We start from the raw sequence: 20,700 nt of genomic DNA on the forward strand, positions 1-20,700 counted from the left end.
AATTTACTTATAAGTGTACTATAAGTCAAAGTAAGTATAAGTGAGGAACAGATTTTGTTAATACTTCACTTATAAGTGAAGATTAGCCACATATCAGTGAATATTTCACTTATACTTCACTTATAAGTGAAGATCAGTATGGTATTAGCCAGAATAAGTGTGGACTTAGAATTTTTACACTCTACTAGGTGTCTCTTGAGTTGCATTGTGGGTATTCAAGCTAACCAATCAGAAACTTAGTCTCTGAAGAGATAATTTAAACAACAAGAATTTGAAACTAAGTTAGTCTTTGTGAAAGGATGTTGTTGGAGATTTCAAATTTATTTTGAGTATGCCTTTACATCAGATTCAACAAGTAGGTTCTATTCACATCATCTTTTTATTTTAACTTCCTTTGCCTGAAATTTTGAATCACTTGACTCAGTTGCTTTCATATTTCATAAATTTGAAGAAACCTCAAGGTCATTAAATCTTAATTGATTTCTTTTTGTCCAACATTTTTGTTTGTGAACTGAAATAATATATAAAGTTTGCATCATCAAAGAATGTCATATGAGAGGGATTTTTTCCCATAAAATATTAACTTAATTATTTCATCTTAGGTGAAGATGCATATGTATATATGTAAAAAAAAACTTTGAACATCTTGCAACCCCTGCATGATTTGAAGCTCTGCTCTAAATTAAGATCTTAGAGGCAGTGCTCTACTTCACTTATAAGTGACTTATAAGTGACTCATACTTGATAAAGTATAAAGGGCTAATACTTGACTTATAAGTCACTTATAAGTGACTATACTTGCATAAAGCAAAAGTGGCTAATACTTGGCTTATAAGTCACTTATAAGTCAAGCACTTCATTTGCATATAAAATCCTAATGAGTCACTAATCAGTCACTTATAAGTTAAATGTATCAGTGAAGTATAAGTCCAGTATAAACAACTTATAAGTAAAAGAATAAAACACTTATAAGTCACTAAACAGAAATTTCTGTAAGGGAAAGTGAGGCCTTCACTCTTATAATTGCTCCACCCAATCTACTTGTCACTGAATTGTTAATTAAAAATAAAACATTGATTCTTTATGGGTAAATATTGTACTATTATGTATTTTACTACAAATGGAAAATCATGTTTTGCAATTTATTTATTTATTATTTTTCTTTTTTGAATTACACCATATGATTATGATAAATTATATACTGATACACCTTCTGAATGACGATCTTGAGTTATATGCATTACATTAAATCGAAGAAAAAATATATGAAGCAATAAAGTCCGTAACCCCCCCCCCCCTCCCCCCTTGATTTCATTTCAGCTCCTGTTGCTGTTTGAATACCAATTATGCTCTAATTAGTTGGACTGGAAAATTTCATTTGGCATTGAAAGTACATAGTACATTAGATAATTGATTTTTAAGTATGGTATTATAAATACTCAAACTAAGTGGCGTGATCTGTTATAGAAAACCAATTAATAAAAAAAATTCCCAGAATTTAATTAAACAATTATATTTTCTTTATGTTGATAGTCCACAATTGAGATGTTTAACGGTATAGTCCGTAGCCCCCATGCTTACATGAAATTCATCCTTCTTAAATGCTAAATTAAAGCTCATTCTTGGTCTTTAGATGGTTTTAAACAATATTTTATTATCAAAACACCAATACATGTAATTCTGACATGTATTATTTTGTTCTGACTATTTATATTTTACTTTTATTGTGATTTTATATAAAGTTTTTGTTTTATTTTTTTAAATTTCACAGGAATTTGTATAAATTGATTTAATATCCAAATGAAAGGATTTATTAAACACGTGAACTCCAAGATGATAATTTCAACAAATATTTACTGAAAAAAACAACTTTTTTTTCTATATGGTCTCTCATTAAATGAAAATACTATATGTATAGTCTGTAGCCCAAGGTCTCAAAACAGTCAATCAAAAAATATCTGACAGTTTTTCTCTGAGTATTACCAAATAAGTTTGAAATTTTCATCCCCATATACAGTATCTTTAGAAAAATTGAAAGTACTTTAATGTATTTTTATTTCAAATGTCCAAATATTAAAAGTATAAAAACTCTCAAAGATTAACAAATTTACCCATGTCCTTTATATACGGTAACATTTAAATGGAAATGAATTATGTGATTTTTTTTGCTCAGACAATATTTTGTGAAGAGTTTGTATTTGAATTATACTTTTTTGTTAAGTTGAATATGGTAAATATAAATGTTATGCCTAAATATGTATAGTCCGTAGCCCACTTGGGTCTCTGCTATAGTAAGAGTGAAATCTTTTTAACCGCTTGACAGAAATGGACAGAAATTTCAGACAATCTGCCAAAAGGATCTAGTGTTACATAGTACATACTTGTAATAGATTTCATTTGACTTAATTTTTTTGTGAATCTGCAACCAACATGGGCACCTGATCTTGGCCAAGATCAAGAAATTGTTAGTCCGTAGCCCACTTGGGTCTCTGCTATAGTAAGAGTGAAATCTTTTTAACCGCTTGACAGAAATGGACAGAAATTTCAGACAATCTGCCAAAAGGATCTAGTGTTACATAGTACATACTTGTAATAGATTTCATTTGACTTAATTTTTTTGTGAATCTGCAACCAACATGGGCACCTGATCTTGGCCAAGATCAAGAAATCGTGTGCACAAAATTTAGGGAAAAAAATAAGAAGAAGAAGAAGAAGAAACAGTAGAATCACTATAAGGTCTTCCGTGAAGACGGAAGACCTTAATAAACAGTACAATCACTATAAGGTCTTCCGACTGAAACGGAAGACCTTAATAAGAAACAATAGAATCACTATAATGTCTTCCGTGAAGACGGAAGACCTTAATAAAAAGAAACAATACAAACACTTTAAGTCTTCTGTTGTGAACGGAAGACTTAATAATGATAGAAAACAGAAGGAAAATAATAAGGTCTTCCGAAGGATGTTGGAAGACCTTAATAACTAGTTTTAATTGTAACGGGGACCATTACAGATGTTCCCTAAATGCTCCCCAACTCCCTTTTGGTGCCTTATTCCCTGTAAGATTCATTCTATCAAGTATACTAGTCTTTTCACTTACCTCACATGCGTGCACATGTATGCATGTGCATGCATACCATGTCATTTTGTCTACACTATTTAATATATAAAAGTTACAGTAATATTAAAAGACTTATTGCATGTTTCTAAATTATTTGAAATTAAAGCGTAAAACATATTCCTTATGACCACAGTTTATGAATTTTGTGTTTTTACTGCGGATAAACCGTGGTAATTAATCAATAATTGACTCAAATGAAAACCCTTGATTTAAAAATCTAAGTTAATTAGATAGGGATCAAGTGACCCTGTGACGTCAAAGGCGACAATGGCTGATCAGCTCCACGTTAATCTTACGAAAATATACGCGATACAACCTGAATTTTCTGCGTTGTGGACAACCAAATCGCTTATTTTATCCATATGAAATTGAATATCCAACCATATATGTTAGAATTGTCAGCAAGAAAAAATCTGTTAACATTGTAAAAATAGCAGCGATGATAGCGAAGGAGACGCGGCGAAGAGGAAGAAACTCGCCATCAGAATACGATTTGATTTGTCATCTTATCACATGTATTTACTTATTTGATTCACAAATTTAACATATATAACTTTGTTGTTCTTCGTTTTTAACATCATATTGCCGTATTTGAATTTCAACTCCCAATATCTATTAAAATATGCTTTCAACAACATTTATTGTATTCAGTATTTTAATAAACAAGGTTGTAGATATTTTTCATAAAATTACGATTTTTGAAAGATCATGCGATAAGTCCTTTAAGTATATAAGTAATTTAACGAATTGCATGCACGCGCACGTGAGGTAAGCATTCTGAGTATCAAAAAAAAAATCATAAAAAAGTAAAAGTTATGGTTATATCAAGTTATTTGGTCATTTCACTAATTGTATGCGCGTGCACGTGCATGTATGTGAATGTTGACCATGTCATCCTATCAACACTTTTAAATGTCTTTATATTCTGAGCTTCAAAGCATTTCATAAAAAAAATTAAAAAATTACAGCTATATCAAGTATATTGATTCCTTTACACTATGCACGCACGTGCACGTGCATGCATGTGCATGACGAGCATGTCACTTTGTCTACACTTTTAATATATCTACATATACTCAGTATGAAAGCATTTCATCAAAGAATGTAAAAATTTCGGCTATATTAATTTTATTGGTCATTTTATGCATTGCACATGCCCGCACGTGCAAATTGCATGTGCATTCTGACCATGTCATCTTGTCCACACTTATAACATGTCTATATATTCTGAGTATCAAAGCATTTCATCAAAAGATATGAAAGTTATGGCTATATCAAGTGTAATGGTCATTTTACTCATTGCACGCGCACACACGTGCATGCATGTGTGCGCAAAATGACCTTCGTTCTGCAAATCTACATAACATGCCTATTAACCCTAAAAAGGTTTTAGCGCAATCGGATGAGTAGTTTCCGAGATCACTCAAGGACAAGAAAGTACCCAGGAAGAAGATAAATAATAATAGCTAGATGCGTGCTTGTTGCTAAGGCAACAAGTGGTCTTCCGACCGACTCTTCGCTGAAAAAAATATGCTGCAATACGTCATTGGAAACATACCTAAATGTCCAATTTTCTTATGTTTTCAAGTTCTACAGTTTTCAAAAATAAACCATCAATTATTACAAGTTTTTTTCAATAAAGTTCATAAAAAACAAACCTTTAAAACATCGGTGAAAAGTACAAAACAGAAATGCCATTTTTAATTGAAAAAAGAGGAAGGACACGAAAAAAAATTTTGCCTCCAATTTGAATCAGCCATATCATGTCATCAGAGAAGTTGACTCCTTACTCAAAAGGTAACAGTTTTACTTTATGTATTCCCGGTATCTGTAGCTGTATTCCTACATGAAATGTAATAAAATGTTACATTGATCAAATATCACAAAATTCGAACAGAATAAATACCAGACATCTTTTAGAAAAAATATTTATATCAACTTCATTAAACAATCTTTCAAAAAAAATAGTTTTCTTATTTTTGTTGTTTTCTATTCATTTAAATACTTGCCAACCTCCAACATGTAAAAATCTGGTCATGACCAGATTTGGAAAAAATCTGTTCATAACGCGTAATGACATTCACAACATATTAACCATAATTAAATTATATATATATATATATATATATATATATATATATATATATATATATATATATATATATATATATATGAAAATGAAAAATAAGGCAACAATGTTAGTAAAACGTGAGCACTTTCATTACAGCATAGTGCCATAAATGAGTCAACTTTTTTAATGGCTGCCATTTGAATCATATAAAATCAACTTGCCTGAATTCCTTGCCAGCCTCTTAAATGAACAGTAATCACTCTAATATTTTGTGATGTCACCTTTTTGGATCAGTACCTCTCTGCATCTTCTTGGAAGGCTTGCATATAGTTTTTGAATATAAAATAAAGGGATTTCATATTCCAAGCCCTCAGTAACTGAGTTTTCAAGTCATTTACATTGTGGATCAGGTAAAGTCTGTTTTTGACTTTGTTTTTCATCAATAGCCAAACATTCTCGATTGGGCTCAAATCGGGAGACTGTGGAGGCCAACTTATCTGTGGAATTCTGTTCTGATGTTTCCAATTTTCAGATTCATTGGATCGATGACATGGGGCATTGTCATCTTGGAAGTACCATGTACTATTAGCAAAATGTTTAACAACAACCTGCCAAATATTGTCATCAAGTGTTTGTATATATTTCTGAGAGTTCATATTTCCATTTATGAATGCTAAACTTCCTACCCCTATAGTGATACATCCCCATACCATTATTTTAATAGTAGCAGACGACATTGGTGCAAAGTGGCCCAAACATTCAGGTCTCCATTTTTCAGATGACTTCCTCCATACTTTAAACTTTCCATCAGGTTTAATAATAACCATCATTTCATTGGTAAACATCACCTTCTTCCACTGATTATTGACATTCCAGTGTAACTTCCCTCTGCACCAAGCTATGCGTTTCTTTTTGTTTACGTTCCGAATTCCTATAGACTTCCGAGAAGATCGTCTTGTATAGCCCATGGAGTGAAGGGTCCTTTGTAGTGTGCAACGAGAAACTTTAACCGGTGTACTGTTGTTGAATTCTGCCATTATATCCTTTAAAGTTGTCCTACGAGAATTTTTAACAAGGCGAGAAAGTGTCCATTCTCCTCTGACATTAACTAATCAGGGTCTTCCCTTCCGTGGCTTATTTTCTATGTCTCCACGTTCCCTCCACCGCTTTAAAAATTTCGAAATTGTAGACGTGTTTAAACATTTTGAAATTTCTGATGCCCTGTGTCCACTTTCTATTAATTGTACGATCACTTTTTTAGTGTCGTCTGACATTTCATTGCCGTGTTTTGGCATTTCGTAAACAAGGAAGTAGTGTAATAACAAAATCAAATTCGCTAACGAAAATCCGGAAATTAAAACTCAGTAAGTGTTACTTCCCTTTGATCATGAAAAAATCGATACGATATCGTTTATATTTCTACAACGCAACTTCAAAATATTGAAGTGGCGTTTATAATTGTGCGCCATTAAAAAAGTTGACTCATTTATGGCACTATGCTGTACTTCTTCAGACGTTTTACAATACAAAAAAACAATTCAAACATGTATATATATATATATATATATATATATATATATATATATATATATATATATATATATATATATATATATATAGGTATTTGTGTATTGAAAATTCTTTTATTAAAATGAGGCTTAAACTTACAATGACAAAAAATTAATATATATTGATTAAATTTACATGTTAAAAAAAGCATTGACGATTTCATTATTCAGTATTGACCTGAATTATGTGTGCATTTTTTTTTTAAAAAAGAAAGGCTTTTCAGAATCTGCATTGCTGATCTGAAGCACATGTTTGTGATAAATTTGAAAGTATTCCAATCTTGGTTTTGAAGTTATTTTTCCTCTCCAAAATTAATTTAATTAACAAGTGCAATATGTATTAAATTTACAGTTAGGCCTACACTATCTTTGATCACTTTATTTTATCTGGTGAAAGTTGTTTTCCAAGATTCCTTGATATGTACATGAATGCCGTTTCTCTTTATTCTTGGTTCAATTTGTTCCTGCTGACCCTGATAACTTAATAACGATCTAGTTCTGTTGGAAGCCGTTTTAAATTGACTTCAAACTTTGATTTGTCAAAACAACTCCCAGGTAATTGTTTACACCTGCACTGATAATTTATTGGTACACTACACGGCCTACTGAACATAGCCATCAGCATTGTTTATGTAGATCCAAGCTTGGGTTGTAACTGGAAGATAAAAGTGCAACCTAATATACGAACCAAATCCGGATATCAGGAGATTTTTGGGTTGTTCGGCAAAAATCGGGTGAAAAACAGTGTCATAAAAAATAATCGGGTTAAGGGTCGAAAAATCGGGTGAGTTGGCAACTATGCATTTAGTAATATGACACAAGCTTTCATGGGGAAAAAAAACATTTGCCACATAATACTTACTATAAATATTAATTGCTTTAGTCAGGCAAGTTTCTTGAAAAGCTATTACTTATAACCATGGGTTTAGGATCAGTTTTTCTGTCGTGCAAACAAAATATTTTAGTTATCGTATTTTCACTTGTCATGTCTTTTACTACTTTGAGATACAGACAAAAACAATTATAAAAGACAATTATAGTAGATGTTTGAGGAAACCTTGGATTAAAACTCTAGTTCTAAACAGAATTGCAACATGATTGCAACATGAAAATCTAACAATTCCTTCACATTTCATTCATCCTTATGTTAGTTTCTTTCAACCAGACGCTCGGCTGTCTCCATAAACTCCGATCGGCTTGTCGGAACTTACAAAGACAACCGCCATTTTGGACCACCACTTCAAATTTAGAAATGCGAATAGCTAGAGTTTGGATTTATCAATTTTAAAACAAATTATATATTAAGTATTTATAAAAGAGTCTGTCTTAAATTTACTAAAAATCATACAAAGAAAATCGAAAAACAAAAAAGTTGAAAAATTCACTTTTTTAAATTCGCTTCTGTAGCAACCGGAAGTAGTGACGATGGACAAAAAGATGATTCTGCAAATCTAAAGGTCATGATCTATCTTCTCCAATAAGTCTCCAGTTCATATCCTTAGCCGTTCTTTAGATCATTCGCTGACAAAATTCCATTTAAAAATCAGGAAATAGTCCATAACTTGGAACCGTAAGAGAATTTTCCAAATTTTTCTTGTGATGAACAATGTTCATCTAATGACTCATTTTTCCTGCAAGTTTCACTGAAAACCACTCAACAGTTTTCGAGAAAACGCCTGCACAAAATCTGGTAAAAAAAATTAATAATAACTAGAGCAAAGCTCGTTGCAAAGCAACGAGTAGGTCTTCCATCCGATTTTCAGTATCACTGCCTGTAAGATCAGTACACAAAGGTAAACCATTTATTATGAAGAAGGATACGACCAAAAATGATGTCGATCTGTCTTTCGTATATTTTAATAATTGAAATCTACACATGTGCATGATTTTAAGCAATTCATGACTACTTCCAGGTCAACCAGAAGTGATGCTTATGGGGAAAAAAATGAGGTCTTGGGTGATATTAATAGTTTAATTTTATGTAAATATCTTGTAAAAAAAAAAAAAAGTGTCATTTCTGGCTACTTCCGGTTTAACCGGAAGTGGTTGAAAATGACAGTGCTTGATAGGAAATATGGTTGGATGTCTTCTGTGAGATTCATTATTCTATTCCATGCCAATATCTGTAAAAATAAGCAATTTTGACTACGTCCTCTTTGGCCAAAAGTGACGACATTTGACTTCTTTTGACGTTTTCACTAGCTGCTACTTGTCATTTCAAACAACTTTGCTTCTTTGATGTTTTACAAATTCTCAATACTTTTTATGTTATTGATAAAAAAAACTTTCGGCCCCTCTAGACCCCTTATTTTAGGGGCCAACCCCATTTCTATGATATCATTTGAAAAATCTTGTAATTCTGCACTACTTTTGTTCTACATCTTTAAACAGAATATTTGTAGGTGTAGAAATATTGTAGAAAAAGTGTTAGAAATTTTGAAAGTCTCAATATGCCTTTTTTCGGGCCATAGCAAGCGTCAGTGTGCAGCAGTTCTGGAGAAAATGAAATATGTTTGTCAAATCTACATATATTGTTCTATTATAATTGAAAATCTCACGTTTCTCTCTGAGAAAACTCGCGGACAAACTAACCCTCTAAAATTCATTAAAATAGAGAAATCTCGGAACCGGAAGTGACGTCACCAAAACATAAAAAAAAGATGTCTCGATTTTTTGATGTTCTATCATTCCTGATATTTTTATTAAAATCGAGTCATTTCCAAGAACTCGTATACACAAACTTGGTAAGAAAAAAATAATAAAAACTGTGGAAAAGAAACCTAAGAATAACAAGAAGGTCTTCTGCTGAAGACAGAAGACCTTAATAATAGGAAACAGTGGAATATAAGGTCTTCCGTGAAGACGGAAGACCTTAACAATATGTTCCCAAACTTCGTTTGGGGAACATAATAATAACTAGAGCAAAGCTTGTTGCAAAGCAACGAGTAGGTCTTCCGTAGGAGCTGTGGACAGAAAGTACCTATCTTGGGTGAAGGTCATTACACTTTCTTAGATGAAAAGCGATCTCGAATGAAGTTTAACATTCCAATGTTTCACCAGCAGAATGGCAGTAGACAAATTTACAGTTTCTCTCTCAGTGACCTTGAACTTGTCCAAATGACCTTGCATCAAATCTATAACAGTTTCCAGTTATGGCTAATTGCCATCTGTTTGTTTCTGTTTAGACAAGATAATCTATTTTCTTTCAGACCATACACCAAAATAAAACATCATATCTTCAAAACCGTTCACAGTACCTCAGTCAGTAGAGTGCTCGCTCCATGATCGGGAGGTCATGAGTTTGAATCTCGACCTAAGTTGATAAAAAAATAGGTAGCAACTGTTCCTTCACCATGTGCTTGGCACTTTGAAGTGAAAGTTGCGGGTCCTTCGGATGAGACCTTAAAAACCGACGCCCCCTGTCACAGCAGGCATTTTAGCAGCAGATTCACTTCAGAATTTGTTACTTGAGTTTTCCAACTACAGACATGTCCATGTAATCTTTGTCTGCACTTTTATACTGCTGCATCAGTCAATTTGTCTACTATGAAAGGTGGGAGATTACTTCGTGCCAAACGTCACAAGTAAATCTTTGCGCCTTTTCTTTGGAATATATGTTCTATTAAATGGGTGTGTTAGCTTCGATGAAATTGAAAAAAAATATGTTCTTATAGCCGGATTTACAAGCTTTAAAATGTTTATTTATCATATTGTACATTTAACTTATCTTATATGGGTATAAGTAACACTAAATCAGTGAATTCACTTAGTTTTCCTACATGTTTCATTTTCCTGTGTACCACAAAAGTGGACTGTTCTGATTAGTTACACATTCATGAAAAGAATGGAACTTTTTTGCAACAAAACATGTTTCACCCTTTGACAGCCATAACTTGCATCTATCAAAAAAATATTTCTATCAACATTACACAAACTTTCTAAGAAAAGAATGGTTTTCTTATTTTTGTGGTTTTCTATTCTTTTAATAGGAATCAAGCCCAGCATTTGAAAGAAACATTTGCCATGTAATACTTACTATGAATATTGATTGCTATAAATCAGGCAAGCTTCTCGAAAAAGCTATTACTTATTACATAATGTGTATTACCATTGTGCAATTCCTCTAATTTCTTATTCCTTACATACATAAAATATGTAAGAAAAACAATTTTAGTTTGTAGTGTTTAACAGATAAAGTGTAAATGTTTACCTGATGTTTTTGGCAATCGTAAAAAGTAATGCAATATCCAATAAAAGCTATGAAAATAATGCAAACTTCCATCATAAAAAAAAGCAGACATCGTATCAAAGATGAAAACATAAATTTAAGCTGAAACAAATGATAAAAATATCGGACAATCTGGGGATTGAACCTGGATGGCCCGCTGAAAAGCCAACATGTTAACCATTACGCCATTGGAACCACTGCTTCAGAGTGAAAAATAATGAATGTCTAGAAAATGGTTTGAGAAGTTTTAAAAACAAGTTATATATTTTGCATTCTAATAAGACTCTCTGTTAACTCTATTCATATCATAGAAAAATAAAAAGTTTTTTTAAAAAAATCAATTTTTGAAATTCACTTCTGTGAGCCAAAGACGACCAAAAAGGAGCAACAAGGCTAGTGTCTATCACGATCTATAATCCCTGAAAGTTTCATATTGATATTTCTTGCTGTTCTTCAGATTATCCACAGACAAAATATCATTTTGAATACAGAAAATTGTCTGTAACTTGTTACCAGAAATGAATTTTCAAATTTCCTTCTGGATAAAATAACTTCAGCTTACGACACATTTTTTGTGCAAATGTCATTAAAAACCATCCATTATTCTTCAAGAAATTGTGTGCACAAAATTAGAATTTTAGAAAAATAAAAAAAAAAGAAGCAGTGGAATCACTATAAGGTCTCCTGTAAGATGGAAAACCTTAATAATAATAATGAAATGCAGTAAAATCACATTAAGGTCTTCTGTGAAGATAGAAGACCTTAATAAGAAACAGAGTAAAAACAATATGTTCCCAAACATTGTTTGGGAAACATATTAATAAGAAACAGAGTAAAATCAATATGTTCCCAAACTTTGTTTGGGGAACATAATACAGTAAAACTTGTCTAATCTGGCCACCACTGGTTCCAAAAAAATTGGCCGGATTAGACAACATTCCGGATTAGACAACTTTTAAACAACTGAAATTACTGAAAGGGACTTTAAATTTACATCGTATTAGGCAAGATTTCGGAATATACAACATCCGGATTAGACAAGTTTCACTGTAATACCTAAAGTGAGCAACAAAAAAGTGACGGTGAAAATCGAAGGTTTTTACAATGCTTGGATGTGTAGGTCCCTGGTTTGTCTGGTCTAATTTTCTCAACCGGAGAGCTACAGTTCTGCAGTTATATAAAGTCTTAAAAATTACATTATTTTTGTCTGCTTTATTCTTGCAGGCTGCTGCCTTTGGAAAGTGTTTTTTGACAGACTACAGTCCAGAGGCCTATGTCAACATGTGTCAAATGCTGCGAGTCTTGAATCAAGTTAGAAACCATGTTATTGCCATTCCTCTTACTTATTCACAGTATCCTTTAACATTAGTTATTTTTAGACCATTTTTAGCTCACCTGAGCCAAAGGCTCAAGTGAGCTTTTCTGATCAAAGAGTGTTCGGCATCCATCTGTCATATGTCATCTATTGTCTGTCATCAGTCGTGTTTAAACTTTTCACATTTTCAACTTCTTCTCAAGAACCACTGGGCCAATTTCAACAAAACTTGCCACAAAGTATCCTTTGGTGTAGTGGATTTATGTTTGTTAACAGGAAGTTGATGCATCTTGGGTCCTTGAAGTACATCAACTGAAAATAAGGCACCGTGACCTACTTTTGGAATTTTACGATGACATTTGAATATTTTTTCATTGACTTATTGGCTTAGAATCATCAAACTTTGTCAGTTGATGCATCTTGGGTCCTTGGAGTGTGTCAACTGAAAAGTAAGTCATCATGACCTACTTTTGAAATTTTACTGCTATATTTAAATATATTCAGATACTAATTGGCCTTAAATCATCAAACGTTGTCAGTTGATGTATTTTGAGTTTCAGACTCTGTCAACTAAAAAGTAGGTCACAGTGACTTATTTTTGGAATTTCAAGGCAATATCTAAATATTTGAAATAATAAGTGACTTAGAATCATCAAACTTTGTCAGTTGAGGCATTTTGAGGGTCTACTTTTGGAATCTCATGGCTATATCTGAATATTTAAGATAATAAGGGGCTTTGAATCATCAAACTTTGTCAGTTGATGCATCTTGGGTTCTCAGAGTATTTTAACCAAAATGTAGGTCATGATGACCAACTTTAGGAATTTCAAGGCTTTATCTAAATATACAGGATACTTAGAAGCTTCAAATAAAAGTGATTTATCAGAAGAGCAATTCAAGGCCCTTGGACCTCATTGCTGTTGCCATAGTTTCAAGTTCTACCTTTGTTATTTAAATAAAAACTAGATGCTGTCATGAGACAGTAATACCCTCACTAAGGTGTTTGCCTCTAAATGCACACTCCTTCATATTGGGCTTACCAATGAAAAAGTCAAAATAATTCTATAATTTACACAGTACATGTATTCGTCAAATCGAGCAAAAAATGCTCAGGTGACCATGTGATCTATGAGCCTCTTATAGGTATTTCCTTTACTTAATTCATTACCAGTCTGAAATAACAGAATTTAATTAATGATGTAAATTAGGCTTTGATAAAAGGGGGATATAAATTTTTGGCCCATAATTGGAACTTTTTAAATTTATTTTCTCAACAAATAATATTATTTTAGTACAAAGCGTTTTTGATGAATTTATCAAAATGTGCAAACTTTTTTTTAGTATTTGATTAGGCAAAAACCTCCTAGAAAAGCCATACCCAATCAATTTTGTCTCCCCCCCCCCCCCCCAACACACACACACAATTTGCCTGTTTTTGGAAATAGGCCTAGATGGCAAAGTTATGTTAAAACATCGTTTGTTATGATAATTAGGTCTTTCCACCTTTCTGTGGAAAGACCTCTTGAAATGCTTATGTTTATTAGGTCTTTCCACCTTTCTGTGGAAAGATCTCTTGAAATGCTTATGTTTATTATTAGGTCTTTCCACCTTGCTGTGGAAAGACCTCTTGAAATGCTTCTGTTTATTAGGTCTTTCCACCTTTCTGTGGAAAGACCTCTTGAAATGCATCTGTTTATTAGGTCTTTCCACCTTTCTGTGGAAAGACCTCTTGAAATGCTTATGTTTATTATTATTATTATTATTATTATTCTTTTTCTTCCCGGACTTTTGAAACCGCAAGACTTATCAAAAAACTTTATAGTTCATGATACTGGATATTAAAAGTTATTCCGAAAAACGACCCAACGTGTTTGACCTATGACCTCTTACGAAGTTATTGCCCCTTTCGCAAGAATAGCTTGTTATCGCTACTCCTTCGAAACCGTAAATCGTAGAGATACAGAACCTTCACCAATGTCTTTGACTACTTGAGAGGACTTTTCAATCTATTCATTGCGAAATGATTTGTCGACCCCTTCATTGAGTTATTGCCCCTGAAAGTTTTTGAAGTTTACAAATAATGAAAAATTTTCAAAACGATAAGTCGTAGAGACATGGAACCAACTGCATTAGATTCTTTGACCTCAGACCTTGAAATTTTTTTCAAGGTCAAAGGTCAAGGTCATTCAAAATTTGAGAAATTAAGCTCTTTTTATATCTCTTTTGTCTTTCATTATATACTAAATCTCTTTGCATCTTTAATATGTCCTCTTAAAATTATTTCAAAGATTTCATACTTGTCCCCTAAGATTTACCCTTTCAAAAGTTATTGCCCCTTTCACTGAAAACCTTGTTATCGCTACTACTCCGAAACCGTAAACCGCAGAGACACGAAACCTTCACTTATGTCCTCAGGGCCTTTAGACACAACTTCAATCTATTCAGTGCGAAAGGATCCGATGACCCCTTATATGAGTTATCGCCCTTTAACGTCTTTCCTCTTACTATTAAACCTTATAACTTTAAAACTAAAAGTCGTAGAAGCATGGGGTCAAGTGCAATGTGACCCTTGACTTATGAACTTAAATAATTGTTCAAGGTCAAAGGTCAAGGTCATTCAATTTTTTTTTTTAATTTCATTTTTTCCATTTCTCAAGCCATTTCTTGTTTCTTTTGTATAAAAATAAAACAATAGAGAGTTAAATATGAAAAATATATGAAATTTAAAGAAGGTGGAAAGACCTCTAATTGTTTGAGAACAATTAGTCTACTAGTTATTATTATTATTATTATTCCGCTACGGCTTTTTGATCCGAAAGACTTATCGAGAAACTTTATAGTTCATGATACTTGACTACTTAAATTATTTCGAAAAACATGTGGCCAGCTATTTAACCTTTGACCCTTTCATAGTTATTGCCCCTTGTACAAAAATCCTTGTTATCGCTACTCCTTAGAAACCGTAAACCGTAGAGGTACGAAATCTTAACCAATGTCTTCGACTTATTGAGGGGACTCTTCAATCTTTCATTGCAAAAGTATTCGTTGACCCCTTTTATGAGTTTTTGCCCCTGAAAGTTTTTGATGTTTACGAATAATTAAAACTTTTCCAAACGATAAGTCGTAGAGACATGGGACCAACTGCATAAGATTCATTGACCTTTGACCTTAAAATGTATGCAAAAGTCAAAGGTCAAGGTCATTCCAAAAATGAGAAATTAAGCTCTTTTTACAGCTCTTTTGTCTTTCAACATATACTATTTGTCTTTGCATCATTAGTATGTACTCTTAAATCTATTTCAAAGATATTATTCTTGTCCCCTAAGCTTAACCCCTTTGAAAGTTATTGCCCCTTGTGCAAAAAATCTTGTTATCGCTACTCCTCTGAAACCGTAGATCGTAGAGACATCAAACCTTCACTAATGTCTTCAGGGTCTTTAGACACAACTTCAATCTATTCAGTGCGAAAGGATCCCATGACCCCTTATATGAGTTATCACCCTTTAACGTCTTTGCGCTAACTTTTAAACCTTATAACTTTAAAACTAAAAGTTGTAAATGCATAAGACCAATTGCAATGTGATTCTTGACCTTTGACCTTCAATATTTGGTAAAGGTCAAAGGTCAAGGTCATTTCAAAATCTTTAAAATTTTCATTTTTTCTATCTTTCAAGCCATTTATGGATTCTTTTTGTATAAAAAATAACTTTAGAGAGTAAAATATAAAAATTAAAGAAATTTAAAGAAGGTGGAAAGACCTCTTATTGTTCGAGAACAATTAGTCTACTAGTTATTATTATTAGGTCTTTCCACCTTTCTGTGGAAAGACCTATTGATTTTCTTCTGTTTATTATTATTCTTATTAGGTCTTTCCACCTTTCTGTGGAAAGACCTATTGGTTTTCTTCTGTTTCTTATTATTCTTCTTATTTTTCCTCCGCAAGATTTTGAGTTTCAAGATTTATCGAAAAGATTTATAGTCCATGAGAATAAACTCCGTAAAAGATTTTTGCAGTTGACCCTGCGTATATGAACTTTGACCCCTCAAAGAGTTATTACCCCTTTCGCAATAAAACCTTGTTATCGCTACTCCTTCGAAACCGTAAACCATAGAGGTACGAAACCTTCACCAATGTCTTCGACTAATTGAGGGGACTCTTCAATCTTTTCATTGCGAAAGTATTCGTCAACCCCTTTTATGAGTTATTGCCCCTGAAAGTTTTTGATGTTTACAAATAATTAAACATTTTCAAAATGATAAGTCGTAGAGACATGTGACCAACTGCATAAGATTCATTGACCTTTGACCTTAAAATATATGCAAAGGTCAAAGGTCAAGGTCATTCAATATATGAGAAATGAAGCTCTTTTTATATCTCTTTTGTCTTTCAACATGTACTAAATATCTATGCATCATTAATATGTCCTCTTTAAACTATTTCAAAGATTTCATACTTGTCCCCTAAGATTTACCCCTTTAAAAGTTATTGCCCCCTTTTCTGAAAACCTTGTTATCGCTACTCCCCCGAAACCGTAAACCGTAGAGGCACAAAACCTTCACTAATGTCTTCAGGGTCTTTAGACACAACTTCAATCTAGTATCCGATGACCCCTTATATGAGTTATCGCCCTTTAACGTCTTTGCTCTTACTATTAAACCTTATAACTATAAAGCTAAAAGTCGTAGAAGCATGGGGTTAATTGTAATGTGACCCTTGGCCTTTGACCTTGAATATTTAATCAAGGTCAAAGGTCAAGGTCATTTCATTTTTTTTTAAATTTTCATTTTTTCCATCTCTCAAGCCATTTCTGGTTTCTTTTGTATAAAAATAAAGAGTAGAGAGTTAAATATGAAGAATATATGAAATTTAAAGGTGGAAAGACCTCTAATTGTTCGAGAACAATTAGTCTACTAGTTATTATTCTTTTTCTTCCAGGACTTTTGAAACCGCAAGACTTATCGAAAAACTTTATAGTTCATGATACTGGATATTAAAAGTTATTCCGAAAAATGACCCCCCATGTTTGAACATTGACCTCTTACAAAGTTATTGCCCCTTTCATAAGAATAGCTTGTTATCGCTACTATTCAAAACTGTTAACCGTAGAGGTACGAAACCTTCACCAATGTGTTCGACTAATTGAGGGGACTCTTCAGTCTTTTCATTGCAAAAGTATTCGTCAACCCCTTTTATGAGTTATTGCCCTTGAAAGTTTATGATATTTACAAATAATTAAAAATTTTCAAAACGATAAGTCGTAGAGACATGGGACCAACTGCATAAGATTCATTGACCTTTGACCTTAACATATATGCAAAGGTCAAAGGTCAAGGTCATTCCAAAATATCTCTTTTGTCTTTCAATGTATACTAAATATCTTTGCATCATTAATATGTCCTCTAAAAACTATTTCAAATATTTCATACTTGTCCCCTAAGATTTACCCCTTTAAGAGTTATTGCCCCTTTTACTGAAAACCTTGTTATCGCTACTCCTCAGAAACCGTAAACCGTAGAGACACAAAACCTTCACTAATGTCTTCAGGGTCTTTAGACACAACTTCAATCTAGTATCCGATGACCCCTTATATGAGTTATCGCCCTTTAACGTCTTTGCTCTTACTATTAAACCTTATAACTATAAAACTAAAATTCATAGAAGCATGGGGTCAAGTGCAATATGACCCTTGATCTTTGACCTTGAATATTAGTTCAAGGTCAAAGGTCAAGGTCATTTCAAAATTTTTAAAATTTTTATTTTTTCTATCTTTCAAGCCATTTATGGATTCTTTTTGTATAAAAATTAACTTCAGAGAGTAAAATATGAAAAATATACGAAATTGGAAGAAGGTGGAAAGACCTCTAATTTTTCGAGAACAACTAGTCTACTAGTTATTAGGTCTTTCCACCTTTCTGTGGAAAGACCTCTTGAAATGCTTCTGTTTATTATTATTATTATTATTATTATTATTATTTTTCCGCTACGGCCTTTTGAACCGAAAGACTTATCGAAAAACTTTATAGTTCATGATACTTGACATCAAAAGTTATTTCGAAAAACTACCCAACGAGTATGACCTATGACCCCTTTCGGAGTTCTTGCCCCTTGTACGAAAAACCTTGTTATCGCTACTCCTTCGAAACCGTAAACCGTAGAGGTACGAAACCTTCACCAATGTCTTCGACTAATTGAGGGGACTTTTCAATCTTTTCATTGCAAAAAGTATTCGTGGACCCCTTTTATGAGTTATTGCCCCTGAAAGTTTTTGATGTTTACAAATAATTAAAAATTTTCAAAACGATAAGTCGTAGAGACATGGGACCAACTGCATAAGATTCATTGACCTTTGACCTTAAAATATATCAAAGGTCAAAGGTCAAGGTAATTCCAAAAATGAGAAATTAAGCTCTTTTTATATCTTTTTTTGTCTTTCAACATATACTATTTATCTTTGCATCTTTAATATGTCCTCTTAAAACTTTTTCAAATATTTCATACTTGTCCCCAAAGTTTGACCCCTTTAAAAGTTATTGCCCTTTTCATTAAAAACCTTGTTATCGCTACTCCTCCGAAACCGTAGACTGTAAAGACATCAAACCTTCACTAATGTCTTCAGGGTCTTAAGACACAACTTCAATCTATTCAGTGCGAAAGGGTCCGATGACCCCTTATATGAGTTATTGCCCTTTAATGTCTTGCTCTTACTATTAAACCTTATAACTTTAAAACCAAAAGTTGTAGAAGCATGGGGTCAAGTGCAATGTGACCCTTGACCTTTGACCTTTAATATTTGTTTAAGGTCAAAGGTCAAGGTCATTTTGAAATTTTAAAATTTTCATTTTTTCCATTTTTCAAGCAATTTCTGGTTTCTCTTGTAAAAAAATAAACAGTAGAGAGTTAAATATGAAGAATATATGAAATCTAAAGAAGGTGGAAAGACCTCTAATTGTTCAAGAACAATTAGTCTCCTAGTTATTATTCTTCTTCTTTTTCTTCCCGGACTTTTTAAACCGCAAGACTTATCGAAAAACTTTATAGTTCATGATACTGGACATTAAAAGTTATTTCAAAAAACGACCCCCCGTGTTTGACCCATGACCTCTTACGAAGTTATTGCCCCTTTCGCAAGAATAGCCTGTTATCGCTACTCCTTCGAAACCATAAACCTTAGAGATACAGAACCTTCACCAATGTTTTCGACTACTCGAGAGGACTTTTCAATCTTTTCATTGCGAAACGATTTGTCGAGCCCTTTAATAAATTACTGCCCCTGAGAGTTTTTGATGTTTAGGAATAATGACAAAATTCTCTAAACGATAAGTCGTAAAGACATGGGACCAACTGCATTAGATTTTGTGACCTCTGACCTTGAAATTTTTGTGAAGGTCAAAGGTCAAGGTCATTCAAAATATGAGAAAATTAGCTTTTTTAATATCTCATTTGTCTTTCAACATATACTGAATATCTTCGCATCTATAATATGTTCTTCTAAAACTATTTCAAAGATTTCATTCTTGTTTCCTGAGCTTGACCCCTTCAAAAGTTGTCACCCCTTTTGCAACAAAACCTTGTTATCGCTACTCCTCCGAAACCGTAAACCGCAGAGATTCCAAACCTTCATCAGTGTCTTTGACTCATTTACTACACTCTTCAATCTATGCAGTGCGAAAGGATTCTTTGCCCCTTCAATGAGTTACTGTCCCTGAAAGTTTTCGCTGCTTACATTTAATGAACTTTTTTTTAAAACGGTGTATCCTAGAGACATGGGGCCAACTGCATCGGCATACTTGACCTTTGACCTTGAAATATAAGTCAAGGTCAAAGGTCAAGGTCATTTAAAAACATAAGAAATTCCTTATCTATGTGAAAAATATAGCAATTCACCAAATGACCTTGAACTTTGACCTTGACCTTTGACGTTGACCTTTGGTCAAGTGGAAAAGTAAGGACATGCATCCAGCTCCAGTATCAGGTAAAAACATAGAAAGTAAAAAAAATTTTTTTTTTTTTTTTTGATTTTTTTTTTTTTTAATGACCTTGACCTTTGACCCAAAGGTCACAATAAGGCTTAGGGATGTGGAAGTAGTTACAAGTCTTAGTTTAAAAGAGGCATGAAATTAATAATTCATCCAATTGTTCAGAGAACAATTAGAGGTCTTTCCACCTTTTTAAGTGTTTCTGTGTCATTTGGGCTGAAAAAAATGAAGAAAAATGCAATAAATGCAAAAAAAAAACAAAAAAAAAATTCTCCAGCTGGGATCGAACTCAAAACCCTTGGTTTGAAAGGCAGGTGCGCTAACCATTAGGCCACGCACTCCAATTAACAATAGTATGTTAAAATGTTTAGGACTTTATAATAATTGCAAGCATATTTTTAGAATCGGTAGGGGAAGAAA

General features: G+C 32.9%; 1 protein-coding gene across 1 annotated transcript in view; it reads left to right on the forward strand.

Moving 5' to 3' along the window:
- The window catches only part of LOC133185339 (vacuolar protein sorting-associated protein 16 homolog), a 765,182-nt gene that overhangs the window by 430,747 nt on the left and 313,735 nt on the right, over positions 1–20,700 (forward strand). The window contains exon 12 of the mRNA XM_061320487.1: positions 12,213–12,340. Within this exon, the coding sequence (XP_061176471.1) occupies positions 12,213–12,340 (128 nt within the window). The remainder of the gene's footprint in view (positions 1–12,212; positions 12,341–20,700) is intronic.

The sequence above is a fragment of the Saccostrea echinata genome, unplaced genomic scaffold, assembly GCF_033153115.1.
Source record: "Saccostrea echinata isolate AGI-Se365-2 ecotype Australia unplaced genomic scaffold, CSIRO_AGI_Sech_v1 ptg000001l, whole genome shotgun sequence".
NCBI lineage: Eukaryota > Metazoa > Mollusca > Bivalvia > Ostreida > Ostreidae > Saccostrea > Saccostrea echinata.